This window comes from Hyaena hyaena, unplaced genomic scaffold (assembly GCF_003009895.1).
Source record: "Hyaena hyaena isolate Hyena2069 unplaced genomic scaffold, ASM300989v1 scaffold_44, whole genome shotgun sequence".
In the NCBI taxonomy this organism is placed as follows: Eukaryota; Metazoa; Chordata; class Mammalia; order Carnivora; family Hyaenidae; genus Hyaena; species Hyaena hyaena.
The window spans coordinates 3837880-3862574 of NW_024080676.1; the positions used below are offsets into that span (position 1 = coordinate 3837880).

A 24695-nucleotide genomic window follows, 5' to 3' on the forward strand; every position below is an offset into this window, starting at 1 on the left:
TGAACATTCCTTTTATAGAAATCATCTCTGAAAACTCTGCTGTTTGCACACTCAGAAACTCATTCTAACTGTTCAGGTTTATCTCTCCCAAATTATCTTACTTCCTACCCTTCCTGTATTTCCTCTCGTTTGTATCCAACGATCACATAACCAGGAAATCATTTTTTTGTTCAGGTTTCGTTTCTTCTGATGCCTCTAGTATTAAAATATAGCTATACTAGATTAATAGAAAAAAAATGAATAAAACTGGCAACATTTGGAGGCATTCAGAAACTCATCTCAGTGACTGAGGAGAGAGCCAAGATGCAAGGGTATGGCTAAGTGGACTCTCGAAGACAGGAGACAGAAGTATGAAGTGACAAAGGAAAGGAAGCCTAGATTAGGGTAGTGGCAACTAAAATGGAAGAGCAAATTCAAGAAAAAGAAAGAGCAGACTTTGGAAAGAACACAGGCCCTCAGACATGTGACCTAGAGGCTGACACGCACAGAGGAATAGGGCTGCCCTAAGTGATGAATTCATAGAACTTGAGGCCCTGGGTATGTCAAGTTGTTCAGAAGAGAAATAGGTCAAAGTTGCATACCATAGGGGCCGGGGTGGCTTAGTCGGTTAAGCATCTGACTTTGGCTCAGGACGTGGTCTCACAGTTTGTGGGTTTGAGCCCTGCATCAGGCTCTCTGCTGTCAGCACAGAGCCCATTTTGGATCCTCTGTCTCCCTCTCTCTGTCCCTCTCTCCCTCCCTCTCTCTCTCTCTCAAAAATAAATAAATATTTTTTAAAAAGATTTTTATAGTTAAAAAGTTGCACACCAGGGAATTATTGGCTTAGACAAGAGAATTGAAGCCAGAGGAATGGATGGACCCCAAAGAAGTGAAAGAGAATATTCTTTCCCAAGCATTTGCCATGTGCCAGGCACTGTATTAATGCTTTCCTGTGCACAATTCCATAAGTCTCCTGTCACAGGGCAGGGGCTATTATCTCTGCTTACAGAGGAAGAAGTCTGAAGACTGGAGATGCAAAGGACAGGCCCAAAGTGGCACATCTGGCAACTGGGAGCACTAGGATTCCAACCCACATCTGTCTGGTCCAAAACCCAGGCTTTTAACCACTCTTCTTCCAGAAGAAGAGTGGGGGGCTGAGGACCAAATGGTACAGACACCCTCAGTCAGGGGAGGAGAAAGGAGGAGCCAGCAACGAGCCCATAGAAGTAGGATGACAACCCGGACTGCCTAACAGAGGCCTCAGGGTATGGGGGTGGGAGGGAGGGCCCCCTCAACATAGGTACTACCAGACAGTGGATGAGGATGTCATAATTTATTAAGAAATTTGGAAATACAAGTGATTATTTCTTAATATTTGATCTCAGATTTTTGGCTTATTCGGACTAGACTTAAAAACCAACCCCACAAATGCAATCATTTCACACACACAAAACAACATCAAATCATGCATATACTTTACCTGAAGCTGTCCCAGGAGGAGAGGCTGGCTTCGAGGAGCTGTTTGGCTTGGTGGATCTATTCACCATGGGAGCTTAAACACACAAATACATACATACATATAACAATTATTGATTTGTTGAGGGAGATTCACACTTATGGAAAAATGCATCGTGGGAATGATGGGTCAGGCCAGGGAATTTGTAAAGAATGGGAAACACAATTGTTAAACACATAAGCCATGAGAGGAAACTTTCTCAGAAGAAACATCTTTAGAATACATGTATTAATGATTAAGGGCATAATCAAGCTATTATTTTATGAGAGAGATTTTGTTAGAGTGAATTCTGGCTTGGAATTTCATTTGCCAAACTGGTGGTCTAGGGACCAAATTAGTAGCTCCCCCTCCACCTCCTCTTGCACATTTCTCTTGGATTCTGTGGGGTTTGTGGGGGGCAATTTAATATCTATTTATGGTTTCATGGTGACGGGTAGCTCAGGAATTTAAGAGGGCCTTGAAGCTGCTTGTGATATTTGGGGGGTGCAGGAGGGGGTTGCTACAGAACGGCAGAGTAAAAATAGAGAATGACTACTTTGGACTCGAGTTTATTAAGTGAGTAATGTTACTTGAGGAGACCTCATGTCTACAGGATCATGTTCTCCATGGCGACTAGACCCAGAGTCCACATGCCCTGCTCTGCTCTTGCTCTAAGGGTACGTGGCCCTGGCTTCTAAAGATCCTCCGTATAATTGCATTTGTTATGCCACAAAGGCTTATAAGCCAAGTGTTTCTCATCGCCTGAGAAAGTGCTACATTTAAAGAGTCGGGATGCAGAGCTTATTTCATCCCTTCATTTCTTCCATCCTCTGCAGAAATAGTTCTGGTGCTACGTTCGTAAGGCCAATGCGGTGGCCTGTGGCTTTGTGCGGATTCAGTGTTACGCGAAATCCATTCTACGTGAGGGCAGTTAAATAAGCACATAGCTGCCTTCATAATTGGAGATGGCAGTATGACAGTGTGGAAGGGGATGGGAAGAAGGGTGTGACAGACATGGGTCCCTCCCTGGTGCCCCTGCTCAGCCTGCCACGGAAGGCAGATGCCGTGACCACAGAGGAGAAAGGCCTGGGCCCGGACTTTCTGTCCTCACCCCCTCCGCTTGATGCTTGTTACCAGACAGCCTCACATGCTCCCATCCACTGCTCAAAGGGTGCCTAAAACTACAGACGCTTACCTTTTTCAGCTGGGAGTGAACTGCTTTCTGTGGGATGAATGTAGTTTTCGTCTTCATCCTCCAGAGGGACCACATAATCAACCTGGAAGAAGTGAGGAAGTGAGTGACAAGGATGCTCTACATTCCGGGTTCATTGTCTGGGGAGGAGGGATTTTTAAAATACCTTTGCTGAGATAGAATTCATGCACCATTAAATTCCCCTTTGTAAAGTGTATAATCGGGTGGTTTTTAGTATATTCACAGAGTGTGCAAGAAGCTCCGTAATCTAATTTTAGAACATTTTCATCACCCCGAAAAGGAGCCCTGTACTCATTAGTCACTTCTCATCTACCCCTTCCCCGACCTAGTCAACCATGAATCCACCTTCTGTCTCTCAGAGCTGCCTATTCTGGGCACTGCCTAGAATTGGAGTCACACAATATATAGTCTTTTGTGACTTCTTTCATACAGCATATTAATTTCCAGTTTCAACCACATATCATGCGCCAGTACATCACTCACTTGTATGACCAAGTAACAGTCCGTTATGTGAATATAACACATTTTGTCTATCTCTTCAGGTGGTGGACCTTTGGGTTGTTTTCACTTTCTGGTTTTTATGAATAACGGTGCTATGGACATTGTGGCACATGTCTTTGTGTTGATATACATTTCCCTTGGGAATATACCTAGTGGTGGGATTGCTGGGCCACACGGCAGCTCTGTGTTTAAGTCTGAGGAACCGCCAGACTGTTTTCCAAAGTGCCTGTACCCTTTGCATGCCCATCAGCAGTGTGTGAGGGCTCCAACTTCTCCACACCCTCACCGACTCTTGCTATTGTCCGCCTTTTGGAACAGAACTATCCTGAGATGTGAAGCGGTATCTAGTTATGGTTTTGATTTGCATTTTCCTGATGCTTAATGATGTTGAGCCTCTTTTTGAGTGCTTAGTGTCCCTTTTTATAGCTTGTTTAGGCAAAAGTCTACTCACCACCTTTGCCTCTTCTTAATTGGGTTGTTTGTCTTTTTTATTATTGGGTTGTAAGTGTTCTTTAATTGCTCTAGATAGAAGCCTCTTATCCGATATATAATTTGCAAAATTCTTCTCCCATTTTCTACGTTGTCTTCTTACTTTCTTGGCGGTGTTGCTTGCAGCACAAAAGCTTTACATTCTGAAGCCCACTTTAGCTGTGTTTTCTGTTGTTGCCTGTGCTTTTGGTGCCGTATCTAAGATACTGCTGCCTAATGCAAGGTCGTAGAGATTTATACCTTTGTTCTCTACTAAGAATGTTCTAGTTTTAGCTCTTACCTTTAAGTCTATGATCTATTTTTGGTTAGTTTTTGTCTGTCATGTGACAGGGGTCCACTCTTATGTTTTCGTATGTGGATATAGTTCTCTCCTAGCACAATTTAAAAAAAAAAACAACAATTCTTTCCCCACTGAATGGTCTTGGCAACTTTGTCAAAGATCAATTGACCAGAAATGAGGGGATGAAGTGATTTTATACTGATATGAAGCAAATGAGATAGTCAGATCTCAAATGTGGTTTTTACAACCCATCTTGGTGGGTAGCCAAGGAGGATACTAGGAGAAACAAAAACCAAACATTTATTGAACACTTACTGCCAGGAACTCATCTGAGTACTTTGCATGTGTTATTTCACTTAATCCTTATAGCAACCCAATAATATAGGTGCTACTATCAGCTCCATTTCAAGATGAAGGAACTTGAAGAAACTGAGGCACAGAGAAGTGAAGTAGCTTGCTCACGTCCTCATAGGTAAAAAGTAGAAAGGCTGGGATGCAAGTATCGGTTCAAGGATAGAGTGCCTATACTCTCATCCACTACATTCGAGGACCTTCCTGTCTTCCCCTTCTCTTTCTGTCTTATTTCTACTCTCTCTTCATAACTGTTATTTCTCATCTCTTTCTTCACCTCCAAACCTGGCCTCTGTGACCTCAGACAAGTTCTTTAACCCCTTTGCATCTCATCTGTACCATTTCCTTATCTGCAAAATGGGGATGATAATAGTACACATTTCATAGGGTTCTTGGGAGGGTTTAATGGGATATACAAAGTGCTCAGAACCCCAAATGACACCTAGGGCTCATTAAGTGAAGGCCACTCTTGTCATTAGGGCACAGATGCTTCCTCATCCCATGTTTTGCTCCCTCCCCGGCTCTCTGGTTAGCCTATACCCCATACTTTCCCCATAACATGTACAGCAGAACTAAATACTTTTAGTTATTTATGTTTGTACTTGACTTCTTCTTTTCCTATCTAATGGTTCAGCCAGATCTTAATGTTGGCCTATTTTTTTCTTTTTTAACCTCTTTCTTATCTTGACTGTCCATCTGCCCATTCCAGAATGCAGCCGCCTCCATACTTCTCCTTTTCCCACTGGTTCAGACTTGCCTGAGCCACCTCCACAAGGCTACTATTAGCAAAACTCTGCCTCTCCCCACGGGGGTCTGCTCTCAGCTATTCACAGAAATGTAGAGCCTTATATAACACTCGTTATTCATTTGTATTCTGTGTCTGAATTTATATCTTCATATAGATTTGCCAAGTGCTGAAAGAATTTGCAGTGAGCCCCTCACAGCTGGTCTCTGCATCCCATTCCCTGCTCGGCTTCTTCCTGACACCTTCTTCTCACCCCACCAGGTCAGCATCACCTCTCAGACAGACAGACAGACAGACGGAGGACTGGCAGACCATCCTTTCTCTCTCTGTCAGCTAACTTTCTGACTTAAACTGTCCCAGAGTAAAGTCATAAAGTAAAACACATCCAGAAGCAGGCAGGGAGACGTGTGGCCGTGTGCAGAGGATGGGCACGTTCATGCCTTGTACCAGTGGTGGGGACTATGACCAATGGGAATAAGGTCAGGGATTCGCAGCTGAGCCCCAGGGCTGCCATGAGGCTCCGTGGTTTTGAGGCCATGACTAGCCCAGTGTTGCCAGGTTTTCAGTTTTCAGGAGAAACTAGAAAATTGGATTTTGTAAAGAATCTAGCATATGCTAGAAAGGAACATATGACAGGTGGAATCCTTCTATGGTTGAGGCACTGTAGTTAGTGCTGTATATATGTTCTCTGACTAAATCCTTAAAATAACCTGAAGAGATTAAAAACCGAGGATTAGGGAGGTTATCTGACTTGTCCAAAGTCACACAGCTAGTAAGGGTCAAAGCAGGAATTTGGGCCTAAATGCTGCCTCTATTTTATTTAAAAGTTTCTCTTTTCCCTCTCCTGCTGGGCTACAAATTAGATCAAGATGGAAATGAAGGTGGTTTTACAACATATTTATACACTATAGGTTTTATCACCTGTAGGCATTTAGAAACAAGTCATTTCTTCAAAAGCTGCAGTAAAATTATGGTGACAAAAGGCCTTACATGCCCTTCTTAGAGGGGAAAAGCTTTGGGTTTAACGGTTAGTGGTGCTGGAGAACAGGGCGCAGAGGAGGAAAGCATGTCAGAGGCCACACTGTCCTGGCCTGTCCCCCTTCCCCCTGCATCTGGCTTTCCACTTGGACTGGGAAGCCTGCAGGATTTAGGTTACCTCATCCTCAAGGTCTTTGGGTTTGGGTGGGACTTGAGGTTTCTGAAGAGAAGTCAGGGCCGGCAGAGTGGAGGTTAGCCTTGCCTTTGCCGAAGGAGGCCAGTCGGGCTTACTGGGAAGTGTCTTGCTGAAGGGCGGAGTTTGCCTCTGGCTTGATCGATTGTCTTGAAAAGAAAAACAACAAAAGCCTAAGATGAGAGGGGCTCTGGATCATTCCCTGGACCTAAGTGTAAAACCACCGGCATCTACATAGTCACAAACAATGAATCCAGCAGTCCTTAAAAGCGTAAAATGACATGTTAGGCAAAAAATTTCAACTGCCTGTCACTTACATTACGCTCTTCCCAAGAATAACAGAGGCGGACTCAGGAGAGCCGACAGCCCAGCACTCCGCCAAACAGAGTAGATGGATGACCTGGGCAGCAGGAAGGCCTGAGAAGGGTGTGTTCCTCAAAGGTTCACTTTGCTCTACGAACCCTTAAGGGTAGTGACTCTCAATCCTCCTTACAAGGAAAAACCACCTGGGGAACTTTAAGAAAATGCTAAGGCCCAGGCCCCACCTCAGACATACTGGCTGGAACTTGTGAGGAAGGTCTTGGCGTTAGTAGGTTTCAAAAGTCTCCCAGGTTCTTTTTCTTTTTTTTTTTCTTAAGATTTTTTTTTTTTTTTATGTTTACTTATTTTTAAGAGAGAGAGAGAGAGAGAGAAAGAGAGAATGAAGGGGGGGTACACAGAATCTGAAGCAGGCTCCAGGCTCTGAGCTGTCAGCACAGAGCCCAATGTGGGGCTCGAACTCACAAACCAGGAGATCATGACCTGAGCTGAAGTTGGACGCTTAGCCGGCTAAGCCACTCTGGTGCCCCCTCCCAGGTTATTCTAAGGTGTTTCAGCATTGTGACTACTATTCTGAACTAACCCAAACATTCTTCCTCTCAATGATTTTTCTTCAATCACAGAGGGCCCCTGAGTTACCCCTTGTCAGGAACTGTCCTCAGCACGTGTCAGGGAAGGAACACAAGGCCAAGGCCAAATGGCCCTGAGTTGGGTCCTCTGCTCTCACTCACTGCTTAAAAGACTGAGCCACTCAGGTGCCCCCACATTCCTCAGTTGGAAAGTGAGGATCATAGTATCCACTTGAGAGTGGGGAGGGCTACTGTAGGGACTGGGAAGAAAGCAGTGTGACAGTGTCTGGCAGAGTGCATGTCTAATCAATAGGACTAATATGCCGATGTGACATGACCCAGGCGTTAGGCAGCAGGGAGTCTGCCCAGTGGAATCTGTTGCAGACTGATACATTGTAGGAAAAGCTTAGCACAGGAGGAACCTGGTGTGTTCCCATCTTGGGAGCAGCCCAGGCGCTCACACTGGCATCTGCCGCACCTTTAGCTTCATGCGGCTTCCCCCTCCCCGCTGAGCCCGCCTGCTCTCCCCCGGTGCCTCCTCCTGGCCCGTGCTGAAGGTGTGCAGTTCACTTCACACTGGATGCCTCCTTGGAGCCTCCTTCTGGGCCGTGTAGCTGTGCTCGGGCTCCAGGGCATCCGCTTTGCTGTGCCTACAACTCTCAGCTTTTCTGGTTTCATTTGCAGCTCTTAGAGTTTATTGGGATTTCTTAATGTAAGATTTAAGCCCATCAGAAGTAGCAAAATACACAAGACAGGCTTCCAAGAGCGTGGCCATGAGTGAGCCGCTGCGCCCCCTGCCTTAACCACAGTTTGCTGGCCTCTAACACGAGCCTACACAGCCCCTTCCTTCCCAGGTTCTGCTACTTGAACAAGGTCCCAAACCTGGTGAGCCTGGGCTGTGGGGGCTGAGAAGCCCAGGGTGCGTCCCAGCGCTGCCACTTCCAAAAGCTGGGCCCAGTTAATTCGCTCCTCGAACCTCACTTTCTTCCTTTGTAAAGTGAGGATGGATATGTCTTCCATACGATTCTCGAGATGGTGAAGTAGGCTGTGACTATGAAGCACTACACTGAGAGCTACAAACACTCTTGGAGTCTGTCTTGCTTGCTGTTGAAAGCTCTGTGCTCAGCACAGCTGTGGCACATAGTAGGTGCTCAACAGGTTAGCTGTGGCATGGAGCAAGGGGCAATGATCGGTGCCCCGTGAGGAGGCCGTTAATGGCAGTGATAATGCCAGAGTCCTTTACATGTAAGGGCTCTCTGCACAGATGCTAGCATCGCTGTGATCATCACAGACACACTCTCCTCCTCGGGGACTTAGTCACCTGCAACAGGCTTCTTCTTGAGGGACACAGTCAGGTCTGGAGACCACAGCTGAGCTGTGCCCATTTAACTTACAGCTATTCCAGGCTTAGAGATCCTCACCCCCACCTCTACTCCCAGCTGAAAATCCAGAGTGTGAGCTGCTTGTGTAGGGGTGGGCCTGAAGGAAGGGGGGGGGCATTAGCAGATACTGGGATCCTTGAAGATTCTCTTTGTTCTGCACAGGTGTCTCAAAAGAAATTCCAGAACTCTGTGTACAGGAAACCCCAAAAGAAGCAGGGACTAATCTCAGGGCTGGTTCCTCATGGGACTATCTGGAGTTGAGGTGGAGTACGGTGGGGTGGGGGCAACCATCAGGGTGCGGGCCTTTTATCCTTTGTCTGTTTTCAACCCTCAAGATTTAGGAAGGATACCTTTTCCCCTTGCCCGGACAAGCTTTCCGTCTGGGGCTCCGTGGCTTGTGACTGAGCAGGTGACCAGCGTGGAGGTGGCGAAAGTGGGAGGCATCCTGCTAGCCGTGCTCGCCTCCTTCCCCCCCTGCCCAGCAGGATGGGCGCCCAGGGTCTGGGGGGGCTGCCTCACCTACGTACTCGCCCCTGGCGAAGGGCAGGGCTGGGTGAACGGTTCTCGTCTCCTGCTCCGCGGGCGGCGGCTCGTAACTGTCGTCCCCGGTCTCTTCTGCGGGGAGCACGTACATCTCTGAGTCCGAGTGCTCGTCCGGGTGTTCATAGTCGCTGTCCTGCAAGTGCAGATGGCATGCTCAGTGCCGCGTCTGTGCTCGGTCAGGCAGCTCCGGCGTTAGGAGGCGGGAGCTGCTCCCCCAGCGCAGGGACCAGAGAGCAAGGCTTGGAAGGGTTGGCTAAGCGAGGTTGGGCAGCCATCAGAGGCAAAGCTGGGGTTGAAGCTGGGCCTTTCTGCCTCCAGAATTTATCACCTGAACCACTATCCTGGGGGAGCATGTGGACCATTTAACAGGAAGGGTGGCTGAAACTCTGTGTGTCTGCAAAGAAGAACAGTCGGAGAAAAAAATACATCTTTAGAAGACAGAAAAAGGATGCAATAAAATAGAATACCCAATAGGTTTTGTTTACCACGAATGCTGATGGTTGAGGAAAAAGATTAATATGGAGAGGGGATGGGGTTGCACAGAACATACAGATACCTTTGAGGAGATGAGGTTTGTTTGTTTGCTTTTTAACAGAGCTGATAAGCTACAGGGGCTAGGCTTCAACCTGACCCAGAGTCCATTCTCTTCCTTTTTGTTTTTCTTGTAAAGATACATTTTAGTTACGCCTCTATTGAAAAGATCGAATATTGAATATTCAATGTGTATGGAAAATACATCGACACAGTAATGATTCAAAAGGATGTCAGGTCTCCTTCCCAGGCTCTCAGTTCTTCTCTCCAGAGGTGCAGTTCCTAGGTTTTTGTGCATCTTGTTCAGAGATCACTTAGGTATACTCCACACGTAAGTATATTCCCGTGCAGGAAATATTTGATCCAGGACTTAAGAGGTCATCTGCCCACGCCACCCGACACACCGCACGATTCATACATGAGCTTCCAGTGGATGCATGGTGCAACTGCCTTTCGGCCTGCCTCTTTCCACCTGCAATCGTACAACACGGGCGCAGGTACAGTGCGATGCAAACACAGTGGTTCCTTCCTTGCTGTCTCCTCAGGGCCTGTAGCAGGGGCCAGCGCAAGACAGGGGCACAGTATGTTTGCAACGAATGGATGAGGGAGTGAGTGAGGACTGCTCTCCTCCTCAGTCTCTAGGGAGATGGGGGAGAGAACAGGAGAGGAAGATGGTGAATAGCAGGAGAGGGAGAGAGAAACGTGGCTGAAAAGAGAGCTTTTCCTGAGCTGGTGGAGGAGAACTGGGAGAGAACAGAAGGAAGGAGGAATTCAAGGAGGATACTTGTCCTTACCCTAAAGGGAAGAGTCGGGAAGGGACAGGGAGGGGTGAGGAAAGAGAAGTCTTGCAGGGGAATTTTCCCAAACCCCTATCTCCATAACAGCAGACAAGGAGGTTTGATAAACCTTCCTGACTGTGAATATGAAATTAGGCTGAATAGAATAATGGGAATGATAATGATCTTTTTAACATTTCTATGCACTGTATACCTCAGGTACCCCTTACCGTTATCATATGAGATGGGTTTTTTTTCATATGAGAGTTTTTTTAATCCCATTTTACAATGGAGAAACTGAGGCGTGAGGAGTTGGGTAATTTGGGGCTGTGATCTGTGTTCTGAAGAAGCCATGGCTGTTGTCAAACAGGTGGCCTGGGAGGTGGTGTGGGAGCGAAAGGGCAGCCCCCGGGCAAAAGCCTGGCTCTGAAAGTCTCATCTAGCCAGCCTGGAGTGGTTGGGACCCTCCTCATCCTGGCCAGAGAAAGGGCCTATCTCTGGGTTGCAGCAGCGCAGGGAGACAGCAGTGAATGTGCTAAGAACCGGGTGCTTTAATAACCATCTGAAAGTGAAAGAATCCGTAGGCGCCCAGATGCCTGTGCCTGGGAGGGGGAGATAGTTCCGGCGGCCCACTTTGTCTCAGTTCATAGAGCAGGCATGGGGCTTCCCAGACTTGGCCACCTGGAGGCTGGGGGCGGGGGGCAGGGTGCATCCTGGGAGAGGACACAGAGCTCTTCACAGCCCCTTGGGCAGAGCAGCCTGACTGAGAGGACCAGGCTGGCTGAAGAGGCAGAGAGGATATAGGAAGGGCGCCCCCACGTCAGCTGCTCCTTGCTGCCCATCAGACTATAAGCCTCATGAGGACTGGGCTGTGACCTCAGGGTCCTGAGACTGAGAACAATGGGAAGGAGAGGTTCTACCTTGGGGACCGGAAAGGCCTTCCTGAGAAGGAGACATCTAAGCCAACCTTGAAGGACAAGAAGGAGCAGAGCAAGTGAGGAAGAATGGGGATGCTCTTTGGTTTCTCCTCTCTTCCTTCTTCCTTCGCCTGCCCAAGGTCCATGAATTTGAAATTGCTGAGTAGGCATGACCTTGACCTGTTGTAGGACTGAGGGCAGACTTGTGCTCCTGAGCCATAATGGACAAGGCTTTGTTGGGCAGGGTGGGGGTGGGGATGTGTGCTAGGAAGGCTGGACAGGTCCGCGGGGGCTGGATTTCATCTGGCCTGGAGGCTACAAGCCTGGATTTCATTCTGTGTACAATGAGAATCCAATAACGTCAAAATAATTGTGAGTGAATGTTTACTCAATCCTTATTACAGCTGGTATCTTAATGTTGGTCATTTGGCTTTGGGACCCAAGTCATGCCCTTCTCTCCAGACTGACTTTATTTGTATTTTCTAAGTCCCTACCATGTGCTCTTTTTATCCAGCCTGCGAGCTCACTTGTCTTGGCTTCCCTGTGGTTGTGGACCAGCTCTCAACTTTGCTTCCGACGGGGCTGGGCGCGTGGGGCCAGCAGGGGGCGCAGCTGCAGCGCTTCTGAGGGACCAGAGGGACCCTGGGAGGAACACCACAGCCAGCTGACCGGCAGAGAGCCCATGTCATCCCCTCTTTTTACAACTCTTCTCTCTGCAGTTGAGAAGGGACATACTCCTGTCTTATGATACGTTGAATAAACCCCAGGTGGTGTACACGGTGTGTAGCTGGGCTGAAGCTCAGTTCTGGGCACTGGACTGGGGTCCTGGACTCTCATTCCACTGGGCCACTAAGTGACTGAATTTCAGTGTGCAGGTCCTTTTCCTTCTCTTAGCCTTGGCTTCCTTATCTGTAAAATGGGTGTGTGGTTGTGTGGAGGTCCTCTTGGATCCTGTCCAGATAAAACACACGTAGAGTGGAGCAGGCTAACATTCTGGATGAATTTGATACGAATGAGGAATAATTGTTACAAAAAAGTTTTTAGGATGTCTTGTCCCTACAAGACTTCACCCAAGAGAGCAGTGACTACTGGGGCCCTGTGGGCTACAGAGCCACCTTGGAGAGGTTGACAGTTAACTCTGACACATCACCTTCCGTGTCACCGTGGCCAGGTCCCCTTGCTCAGTCTATGGCCCCCAGCATCTGCTACTGTCCTCTTGGTCACTGCAAGCAGCTTAGAGTTTAAAAGCCAGGCTTTGAGATCTGAGGGCTTGGGTTTGAATTTTGGAACTGCAAGTTACTTAAACTCTCCATGTCTTGGTTTCTTTACCTGTAAAATGAGCAGGGCTGATATTCACAATGTTTGACAGCTAGCATGGCTCAGGTCCTGATTTGGCCCTAAAGAGTGTCCCAGAGGCCTCATAATGTGCCAGGCATTCGCTCTTTGACGTTGGTTTTTTTGGGGCTCCTGGCTAAGGCCCAGGCAGCAGAGGAGACACCGAGGAATTCAGGACAGAGGCATTTGTCAACTGATAAGGAAATATTTAAAAACATTTTAACATTTGTTTTGGCTGGGCTGCTGAGTACTCTGAATACCAGCACTGAAGACAGGGTAAGAATGCCTGCACACAGGGCCGTGGGGAGGGTACACGAGATGATGCCGATGAAGCGCTTAGCCTGGCACATGGGGTGCGGATCACGTAAGCCATCATGAGGTTCGTGCTGCCTTGTCTGTAGGTGGCCTTTCCTGCCCAGCCATCTCCCTGCTGGGATGTACAGCTGACCACAAGCATGTAATTCAGAAACAAGCCCTTCAAAAGGCCTCTCACGGACCCTGGTGGAAAGGACAGTCTTCTCGTCCCAGGAGCAAATACTTACAAAGTCATCTGACCACTGCTCCTCTTCGTCAGCAAGGTTCTCTGCAAAGGCATGTGGGAAGCAGAAGGCACAAGTGTAAATCTCAGCTGGCCAGCTCCACCCTGTCCCCAAGCACCCTGCGCCCCCCTTCTTTGCCCTCGGGTGTCCTGGTCCTGTTAACTTGGCCTTGAACAGTTATTACACATATCTCGTGTTCATCCACTTTCGATTCCTCTTTTTTGAAAAAAAAAAAAAAATCGATTCTCAAAGCATAAAGGGATGTTCCACTGAGGCAGAGAAATGGTACATCTGAACCATGTCTGGTTTTGTCAAGGAACATTTTTGGGATTTCAGAATAACCCAGGAGGCACCTGCAATCCATACCATACTGCTTTTAAGGATTTCTTTGAATCAATATATGGATGGTATAGTAGGAAGAACACTGGACAGGGAATCAGATAGACCAAAACTCTCATGCAGGCTCTGTTCCTAACTAGTTGGAGGGTGGGCAAGACAACTAACATCTCTGGGCCTCAGCTTTAAGATCTATGGGCTCACTTCTGTGATTCTCTGTAGCTCTAACTTTGACTTTCTTATTGAAAAGCATTGATCCAGTGCTCTACTACATGCCGGGCAATATTATCAGAGTTTTGCAATCAGTTAGCTCTCTCAGAACCTTACAAAGAAACTGAGGCCTAGAGAAACTAAGTCATTTGTCCAAAGTCAGATAGTAAATCATAGAGCCAGGACTTGAACCCCATAAGCAGACTTCCAAGTGCATGCTCTGAACTCCGATGTCACACTGCTTCACTGTCTTTGAGCCCCAGGGTTCAAGCACTGTTCTTGGCTCCGCAGGCAGTATAAAAATGGATATCACAGGTCTCAAGTGGCTGAGGATCTGAAGAATAAAACTGATCTGAATTATGACAGCCAAGGAGAATATTTGACCCCTTTTTCTCCAAAACACATTTAGAGTATGAGAAGCTTAGCATTCATCCCATCACATAGGCTAAGCTGACATTGGAGGTTAAATACAATTTATTCAGCTACGTAGGAGATCAACCAGGCACAAGTCCAGATGGCAGAGTGGCTCCAGTGACTATCTCATAGAGGCTCCCAGCTCTCCTCTCATCCCACCCAGCAGCCACCTCTTGAGGGCCCAGAGGGTGGTCCCTGAATCCCCCAGAGCCTCTATAGACCCTTTTCTTGCCATTTCTAGCCTCTGCTATGGCAAGCCACTGACTCCAGCTCTAGGTGGACTCCCAAGAGGCACAAGGAAAGGAATTGCCGATTGAAAATGGGGGCCCTGAAGGAGGTATTTAGAGCAGAGTGGCCAGATTTTAAACTATGGCAGCAAGAGCACCCTCTCCTGGGAAAAACATGATAGGCACTAAGGCAGAGATTTATTCTAGGAGTCAAATAATGGGTCAAACTTTGACATGAACAGAAGACAACTTTTTAATTAAATTATGATTTGTGCTAATGTATACCAAATTAGAGTATATTGCAACCACTGGAGCTTTCCAAGAAACTTAAGAAGAGATGAATAAGTCTTCTTCCTAATATGCCTGACACAATATTACCTGGCATGGAGGGGGAGTAAGTTTCTAATACCTTAAGTTTGGGGATAATTGAAGATCAGCACTTAAGGGGGCCACGATGTTTTTGTTTCAACCTTTAAAATAGAAACCTTAATAAGACAACTTTATAAAGCACACTTCCCTGCCTTGATCAGCTGTGTTTCCCGTACCTTTTCTCAGGGAGCCAGGGTCCCCTTCATGGTCAGACACTGCTCAAAGTACTCACAGCAGCTGTCTAACTCCTTTTCCTGTCTCCATTATCTTCCTCTCCAACACATACTTTGTACTGTTTCTAGTTATTTTCTTAAAATAAAGTTTGGATCATGCTGCTCCTTTCCTCAAGAATCATCAATGGCTCCCTATGGAGTGAAGTCAAGGCTCTGTGTCAAGACATCAAATGCCTCCATCTCCTGTCCCTCCCTAGACGTCTCTTGCAGAGCCTTCCACGTTCACTCACAGTGATACTGGAAGCATGTTCCTCCTGGCTCATGCTAATCCCCCAGTCCCTGTTCCCGGGAAATCCCTGTCATACCTCTGCCATACAATCTCCCCCAGTCCCTTAGCTTATAAACCACCACTCCTTCCTCTGGGCCCTCTTAGTTGCTGCTAGCACTTTGACAACACAGGTACCGAGTTCTGCCCATGCTAGGATTCATTTGCTCGTGTCTCTCTGTACTGAAAAGCAAGGCCTATTTAATTCGTTCTTTGTATCTGGATGACATTTGGCATTTGTAATCCTATGCAGTAATAAAAGTATAAACCAATAAATGAGTTGAATGAATGAAAATCACAATAATAATAATAGATTCCATTTATCGAACACTTCCTCTGTGCCCAGTGCTAGGATAAGTGTACTTTCTCAATTATCTTCAAAATAGAGCTTTGTCATAGGTGTCATTAGGATCTCACTTTTGCAGTCGAGGAAATGGGGGCTAACAGAGGCTGAAAAACCTGTCTGAGGCCACATGGCTGGTGAATGTGGGTGATGGACTGGAGGCCAGGGTACCTGTGTTGGCTCCTGCAGCCGAAATCTCATGTAAATTGCCTAGCCCTCTACTGAGGCTTCAGATAAAACCTAGGAGAAACAGGAATGGCCCATTGCAGGTATCATGGGGCACTGAGGCAGAAAAGAGAGAGAAGCATCATCATGTGCCAGAGGTTACCTGATGGTGCCCCGCCCTCCCCCAGCTCCACCCATCTTCTGGTCCTACAAGGCGGCTTGCAACATCCTACTCAAAGCCACCGCAGTCCATGCTATTTCCCAGACTAAAAAGCATGAGAGTCCGAAGAACAAGGTCCAAAGTACTGGGTGGTTGTTCACAATCTCTACGAGCTTTCTAATGTGGTTGGTTGTGGTTTTAGAACCAGGCTCCCTGGCTCCAAATCCTGGCTCTGCTCTTTACTACCTGCTTGGCAGTGGACCAGTACTTTGTTAAAAGCTTAATTTCTAACCAGTGCAACAAGGGTAGGAATCGTGCCTGCCTCATGTTTTTATGAGAATCAAGTAATTAATATATATGAAGTGCTTCAGGAAGCCTGGCATACAGTAAATGCTGTATTCATGTTACTTATTGTTTTCTCTGGTATTGATAATGTCTTAATAAATCCTCAAAACAAAACCAATTCTGTTTCACTCTAATGGCAACCACATAGTATAGTTACCATAAAGAAATGGACCCCAGAAAGCCTCAAGTATAAAGGATGATGTTTTCAGGAGGGAAAGCTCAAGTGTAATATGGGCCGGGTGATTTATCTTGAGATGTAAGTTTGCATGCCCCTGGCAGGAAGCTGAGATGCTGATTGGGCTTCCTTATTAGGGAAAGCCTTTTCTATTGTGTTGTGTAGCTGGTTTCGGGCTTATGTTCCATTTACGGTGTCACAATCCCATGCCACACAATAGAGGGACTCCTCCCCTTGCCTGGCCCAGGCTCTGTGATTCACATGCCCCACCCCACATGGGCACTGCACTATGTGACATGTGAGAATGCCATGATGACCCTACCTCAGTGTGCACTCTGGGGTTTTGAGCTTGGGCTCTAGGGTCAGGCTGTCCTGATCAAAATTTTGATTCTGCCATTTGCTAGCAGTGTGAACAGGCAAGTTGCTTAACCTTTGGGTATTGGTTTTCTCATCACTGAAATGAACATGATTAGAAGTGCCTATATTATGGGACTTTGAGAGAATGCAATAGTCCGGGGAAAGTGCACAGAAGGCTGCCTGATAGGAGTAAGGGCTCAATGGGCCCTATGTGTTACTATCAATCTACTTTAATGACCATAATAACCTGAAGGATGGGCCAGCACTCTCATCTCCAAGCAAGAAATTGAGGCTCAGGGAAGTTTTAAACTGTTCTAGGTTCACAGTGTTTAGGGGCCAAAACCAGGATTCTAACCCAGGACTAAAGGACCCAAAAGTCCAAGATCTTCTCACTGAGCCATAGTAATAGACGGAGTCTAGAAGAACAGCCATGTATCACACTGCTGACAACCCAGGGCACTGTAAGCTTTCCTGACAAATGTCCCAGTACACTGGAATCATGGCAAGGTGCTGGGAAAGTTCCGAGAAGGGTGCGCTCAGCAAGGGCTGAGAGGTTGCATGAGGCTGTGTGGTGGCAGTGGGATTGAACTGGGCCTTGAAGGACACGTGGGACTTGAGTGAGAGAATGAAGATGAAGGGGGGCATCTCCTTCCATCCCTCAAGGCTGGGGGGCCTGTGTGTCAGCCCCAGAAGCAGGGCTTAGCTGACTGCTGGAAGGGGCATCCATAAGGCACAGAGGTGTCTGGAATGAACGAGCTGCACTGGAGATTCAGGGGAGAAAACAAAACCAGGTTCATCACCGGCCAAGAGGGCCACAGAAGCCAATGTAGTTCCCAGTGACAAGCTGGAGGCGGGGAGGCTGACAAGGTTGGTATGTGAGCAGCTCAGGCGTGAAGAGGAGGTTGAACCAGCCTGGGGGGTCCTGGGAATGGGAAAGGATGGCTGGAAGGAAGGCGAGGGACTCTGTGGCAAGAGCTTGAGTGAAGAAGGTGAAGGCAGGGGTGTGAATTGGGCCTTTCTATTCCAGGTCATCAGCAGCACCAGAGACCCTGAGCATTGAGAGACGCCCACTCCAAGCTGTGTGTCCGACACGTGCTCAGTTGTGGCCCTGATTCAGCTCTGGAGGCCATGCTCTGGGCCACTGGGCCTGCCGGCTTCTCCTCCTGCAGAGCCGGTGGTGAGATGCAGGGAACCAGTGGGAAGACCGCAGTGGCACGCAGGAAGGGAAGAGGGAAGGAGGCTGGACTAGATGTGGTGGTGGAGGCGGACACAGGGAAGGAACAGAAAGCAGAACTACAGAAGCTGTGGGGGAGGTGGCCAGTGGACAGACCAGTCCCACTGGATATACCCCAAGGGGAGAAAGGGATGTGACCATGTGGGGAATGGATTTGGGCTGGCTAGGAGAGGTGATTTGCATCTAAATACTTAACATCATAGAAAGTCCCTTTGTCTGAATATCCCGTCACCCTTCCCAGAGCCCTGTTAACAGGGGTGGGTGTGCAGAAATGGAGGGCTTTCCCAGCTTAGCCATCACCTGGCTGTAGGACCTCGGGTAGCCAGTTGGCCTGTCTGGGCTCCAGTTTTCCCTAACTGTGAGAAGCTAAGATTGGGTGGTCTTTCAGGGCTTTCCAGGCTTAAAATACTTTCAAGACCAAGTCTTATTCCTCTATTCTTAGTTCCATGAGGCAGGACTGATGGCGCACGAAGTTCTCCCCATGTCAGCCTTGCGGGTTCCACCAGTCAGAGTGTAGCCAGGGAGATGAAAAATCGAGTGAATGCTGGCTTCAATAAGAACAGCAGGGCAAGGGCAAAGCAGTGTTACATTTCCCTTCTTTGGTGGACAGAGGGTTGTTATGCACACCTGTGCTTCTGTGGTGGACATTTACCCAAGAATCTCTGTCTGACTACCTTCCTCTGTCCCGAGATCTTTCCCCTTTGCAGTTGCTCAGATCTCTCTGAATGACCTCAGTGGTGGGAGGAGAATGATTACAACAGCCCTTGGTATCAGGACCCGAGGGGAGGGGGAACGAGGTCTGGTTCAGTTCTGATCACTCAGGGGTTTGTGGAGTGCGACCTTAGGCAAATATCTGCCTGTTGCCTTTCTTATTTATTATCTCCTCCCCATGACTCATTACGCATTTTAAGGTCAGGAGCTATATTTTGTTCCCCACTCCATATCTACTAGCGTGAGCACACTTGTGTAATGTTTGTTGAATGAGTCAAAGAATGTGTGCAACAGCAAAGCACCTGGAGATACTGAGTCTGGAGAAGAAACCCTTCAAATGACCTAATTTCCTAATTCTATCCTTGATGTTGCGCAGAATCACTCTACTTCTCTTTTCTTTAATGTTTAAAGACTTGTGCTGTGTGGCGGTTAGGGCACACTTAGGATGCTTCTAGGAAATGGATTGTATCTGTGTCCTGATAGGGCTGTCTGCCCTTGACAGGACCAGATAGGCATGGGAGGTCATCACAGGAAACGTCCAAACAGAAGGTAGACCTCACTTGTGGTGCATGGTGGTGGGGCAGGAATAAGCACTGGACTGAATGTAAGCTGTAGGATTTCTGGGGCTCTTTTTAAACCTGAGATTCCATGATTCTGTAACTTTCCTACCAAAACTTGGGTTACTTGGCAGGCGTAGTCTGCTTTGTTTTCTTTTCTTGTTTAGAACTTGGGAGAGAAGAATGAATTTGTTCTCATTTGTTAACTAAGCAGCTCCCTTGGCTTTTGATCAGGTAGATTTTAAAGGACAGGACAGGATATGTATGTATCTGTATGTATGTATCACTCTGTGACCCAGTGAGATCTGGAAGGTGGTTCAACAGACGATTCATCAGACTTGGGTGACTTGGGTCCTACACACCCTCCACCTCAGATTAGATTAGATATTGCTGTAAGGACATTTATAAAAATTTATGCTTCCTCATCACCCTGAACTCTAATTGATTTTACATCATATATCTACTCTTCTTCACTATGAATTCTGTGAGTATGGAGACTAGATCTTTCTTGTTTAGCACTGTATCTCTACCTAAAACCTTCTATGTATCTGGCACATGGACAATACTTAATAAATCTCTGATAACGTGCATGGATGGATGGATGGATGGAGTACTACATCTCCACTACAGTCAAATGTTTAATAGATTTGGGTGTTAGGATGGGCACCTTTTATTTTCAAATGAGTAGAATATACTTCCCTTTTCAAGAATTAAATATGAACGTGAAATTAGTCAAGAGTCCAAATATCTTAGAAATGCTCTTACCTGAGGCATAGTCCCTTTGAGGAACACTTGGAGGTGCTTTGACTTTGAGCCTATAGATAAAAACCATCAGACAAATGGTCAGTGGGTAGGACACCTGTTGTCAAGGTCCATAATATAAGCAGATATAGAGATAACAGACAGATAACTAATAGAATAATGGCTTCTTTTGGACCCAACACATTGAAAGACTAATGTATTGTAAATGTAGTGAAGCCATTCATCAGAGGTCTCCTGCTTCCCTCATCTCCCCAGCATACAATGGGGCTGTGACTTGGCAAAGGTGAAACCAAGCGATGGAATATTCACAAGCACAGAGTTCAGAGCTTCAAGAAAGAAGATTGTTGACTGGTTGAGAAGATGGTAAGAGAAGATAATCTCTATTTTAATAAATAACTCAATGCAGGGTACCTGGGTGGCTCAGTCAGTTAAGCATCTGACTCTTGGTTTCTGCTCTGGTCATGATCTCACGGTTTTGTGAGTTCGAGCTCCACATCGAGCTCTGTGCTGGCAATGTGGAGCCTGCTTGGGATTCTCTCTTTCTGTTTCTCTCTGCCCTTCCCCGACTCTTGTTGCCTCTGTCGCTCTCAAAAATGAACTTAAAATAAATAAATATCTCATTTCTTTAAACACTAAGAAAAATATTACTTATAATGAGCACTTTGGTTGTAGGTTGGACTGAGATTGTTTTTGCACTATTAAAATAAATGCCAAATAAGAGCAGTGAGTGTCTCCAGGTTGGGGATGTGATATTTAGCTTATTTAGAAGTTGGACTGTTTCAAGCACTCTCAAAACTACTTTAGTATCTTTAGGCATATATAGAATGTTTGAATATTCACAATCCTTCCTTGCTCATTACAAGAAGAAACTTAAAATTACGTTTTAAAAATGTATCCCAATTTTTAAGCTTTTCATAAGTTATGACAATACCTCCCATTCTATTATTTGAAATGAGTAAGTTTTCTAATAAATTATTATTCTTAATAATAATTGCCCATTTTATTTAAGAATGATTTGCTTCACGAAGTTTAAAATATATATAAATAGAACCTATATCCAGTAGCCTTTATTTACTAAAGCACCACATCCTTTTACAGAGGCAGGATATAAGGTAACCATTACATGCAAAACATAGTTTATTTCTTGGGGGGAAAAAAGCAGTACGGAAATTCATGTTTAATCGAACATGTTTAATCAAAAAACGGAAATTCATGTTTAATCAAAAAATAAGCCTGACAAACCAGAATTGTAATGTTTCAAAAATAACAGTATTTATATTTGCATAGAAATTCTGCTTTTTGTCTGCCCCAAGGCTCTCAAATCAATTACTTAATTCAATTCCCATAGCAAGACAGGGTGTGCTGGGAAGATATTATCATTAGATGTATGATGAGGTCCAGAGACAGAGATTATCCGCAGTGTTATAGGGGGAAAAATAATAACCCTCAAAAACAAACAAGGAATGATACCACGTTTATTCTTGAATGAGGAAAATTTTGAAGAGAAGCCATTTCTCATTATTGCCATCGTTTCATGAAAGAAAAGGAAGGGTATTTTAGTATCCCCAAATGTATGAAGGTTATCATGTCCGAATAAAGGACAGACTCAGGAAAGGGCTGCTGGTCCCTGAACACCTACCAGGAATAAAAGCTGTGGTTTGAGCCTCACTTAGCAGCCGGCAGCTGCATGCCAACCCCCAACGCTTCAAGGTCCTTATTTTCTCATTTGGCCATGAACCAGTGACAACTCTGTCACGGTCTTGTGTTAGGAAACCAGTGTGTTCAACCGTGCTTCCTCCTTTCAAGGTAGCACCTGTTGCCTGGCAACGAGTAAGAGCTTAACTGCAGGTCCCTTAGAACCAAAGGGCCACTGACTTCACCCAGGGTGATGACTATGGCAGCCAGATTTTCCAAGCTGAAAAGAAACATAGTTTGTCAAGTACAAGTGCATTTGGGGAACAATGGGCATAAAAAAAATAGAAACTGTCTGAAAAAATGTGAGCTCCATGGTTACTGGAAGTATGACCGACCATGGACTAAGGAGACATTTTATACAGAGGCTTCATACTATGGAGAAAACTGGTGTATTATAAAACTAGCAGCTGTGGGATAATTAATCTAGAATTGCTAGTGATTAAAACAATGGCTCGCAGGGTTCTCTCATTTCAATGAGATTCTGTTTGTGTCAGAAATATTAAATGAAAACAATCGCATGCCTCTCCCTGCCACAGGGACAGAACATGGAGACAAGGTCTCCTCCTCTGGGAGATGACCAGTTCTGCACAAGCAGATCGTTTTAACAATTTTATGATAATCACTTATACGCATTGAGACTCTTTTACATTTTATAGTCTAAAAACACCATAGAACATGATTTCTTTTGAGTTTAGCAAAGACCACAAAGAATGAAGAAATTCTGTTCTTTTTATATGTATATATTTTTTTAATGTTTATTTATCTATTTTGAAAGAGAGAGAGCACAAACAGCGAAGGGGCAGGGAAAGAGGGAGACAGAGAGTCGCAAGCAGGCTCCTCACTGTCAGTACAGAGCTCAGTGTGGGGCATGAACACAGGAACCCCAAGATCACGACATGTGAAAGCTGAAATCAAGAGTCGGTCGTTTAACCAACCGAGGCACCCAGACGCCCCTGAACATACTCTGTTCTGAAGGTATAGGTAAATGGACTTTTATACACTATCAATGGTACAAAATTTTTGGAAAGCAAGTTGGTAATATCAACAAAAATGTCAGGGGCAAAAATTCTTCGATCTAGAAATTTCATTTCAGGAATTTAGCTTTCTTCTATACTCAAAGTCTACAAAAACTATTTATTGAAATGTTATTTATGGCAGTTAAACTGAAAGAAATGGCCACAAGATTTTGATTGATCTTACCAAATTGGCCTCCAAGAATATGCCTGTTTAAACTCCCACATCTCCTTCTCTTTAAAAAGTGTCCACCAGGGGCGCCTGGGTGGCTCAGTCAGTTAAGTGGCCAACTCTTGATCTTGGCTCAGGTCAGGATCTCACAGCTTGTGAGACTGAGCCCCATGTCAGGCTCTGTGCTAACAGCACAGAATCTGCTTGGGATTCTCTCTGTCCCTCTCTCTCTTCCCCTCCTCTGCTCATGTGTGTGTGCCCACTCTCTCTCTCTCTCACACACAAAATAAATAAATAAAACTTAAAAAAAAAGCATCCACCAATACACAGCTGGTTAAATGAATGATAATAGATTTATAGGAGACTATTAATCAGCTATTCAAAAAGGAATATGGTTTATTTTTACATACCAACAAAGATGTCCATGATATAGCATTAAGTAAAACCACTAAGCAAAGTCAAGTTGGTAGAATGGTTTATGAAGTATGGCACCATTCGTGATGAAAATGTATGTATATATAGGTAAGTGCTACATCTATGTCAACATGTGTATGTGCATGTGCAAACACATACATATAGATATCTATACCAAACTCACTCATGACAATGTCCATTTCCCGGGAATGGGCTGATGTGGGGTTACGGGGAAGTAGGAGATTTTGACTTTATGCAATTCTGAATTCTTTGATTTTTTTTTCTTTCCTGGTGAATCACTGCTACTTTCATTTTCTGAAAAAAAGAACTTAAACAAAAACTTAATGGAATACCATCTTCCCTTTCCTTTTAACTTAGATTTTGTGTGGCAAATATAGATATGCACAGTTTTTATTATCTTTAAAAAAAAAGCTTAAGAGTTTCTGATGTGCAGGAAGATTTGGAATTTTAGTTTCCTTCTCCAAATGCCAGCTGAAAATGCTATTTTGGTGTGCCTGGGTGACTCAATCAGTTGAGTGTCTGACTTAGGCTCAGGTCATGATCTCATGGTTCCTGGGTTCAAGCCCCACATCAGACTTTGCACTGACAGTATGGAGCCTGCTTGGGATTCTCTGTCTCCTTCTCTCTCTCTACCCCTCCCGTGATCATATTCTCTCTCTCTCTCTCTCAAAAATAAACATTAAAAAAATTTTAATTCCATTTTAAGGCTATCATTGAAAAGGCAAAAATTGAAACATGGAAAACAGGAATGGCATCCTAAAGACGCTCGGATGTGTTCTTGTAACTTCTCTTTTGGATTTCTCCATGTGTGTTCTTGTGGACCTTAACTAAGTAGTTAAAGAAGCTGATGTTCCTATTTCTAGAAAGGTCTTTGTTGACATTTGCCATCTTAAGTGGCATAGCTCACTTTTACTGCAGTGAGAGGGAAAAGCACCGCCATGGACTCTGGCCACAAGTTAGAAAAGGTTACATGCTAAAAAGTTTGCAACTCCTCACTCCGGTAACAGAGAACTTTGTCTCCTTCCACTTAGCGCAGGCTGGAATAATGTGTTGATTACATAAATGAGCACTTCTATAGTGCTCTGGAGTTTCACTTACTTTTTGATCTTGTTCATTATTCCACCTTCATTGTTCTTGATGTCATGGACCATCTTTTGAAGTTGCCTGCAAAAAATAAAATCAAACATAAAATATTAAAAGCTAGGTTGATTTAAAAAAAAAAGTCAAAAGGGAATACAAAAAGAGGGGGAAAACCCTATAATAAACCCCTAGTGAGAATTGTATCATATTTAATTGACCATCTGCTACTCAAATAAAGGCAAAGGGTGACTGATAATGGAAGGAATGTGGTCATTGGGCCATGCATGTCCCTGTCCCCTAGAT

General features: G+C 45.5%; 1 protein-coding gene across 3 annotated transcripts in view; it reads right to left on the bottom strand.

The window, feature by feature from the left end:
* The window catches only part of BLNK (B cell linker), a 101940-nt gene that overhangs the window by 24627 nt on the left and 52618 nt on the right, over positions 1-24695 (bottom strand). For 2 of the 3 annotated variants that reach the window (XM_039230171.1, XM_039230169.1), the window contains 8 exons: positions 24411-24476; positions 20001-20050; positions 13138-13178; positions 9365-9430; positions 9013-9169; positions 6210-6373; positions 2670-2751; positions 1460-1531 (listed from right to left, as the gene is read on the bottom strand). In XM_039230171.1, the coding sequence (XP_039086102.1) occupies positions 1460-1531; positions 2670-2751; positions 6210-6373; positions 9013-9169; positions 9365-9430; positions 13138-13178; positions 20001-20050; positions 24411-24463 (685 nt within the window). In that variant the 5' untranslated portion in view covers positions 24464-24476. The remainder of the gene's footprint in view (positions 1-1459; positions 1532-2669; positions 2752-6209; positions 6374-9012; positions 9170-9364; positions 9431-13137; positions 13179-20000; positions 20051-24410; positions 24477-24695) is intronic. The other variant, XM_039230172.1, reaches the window with a different exon arrangement.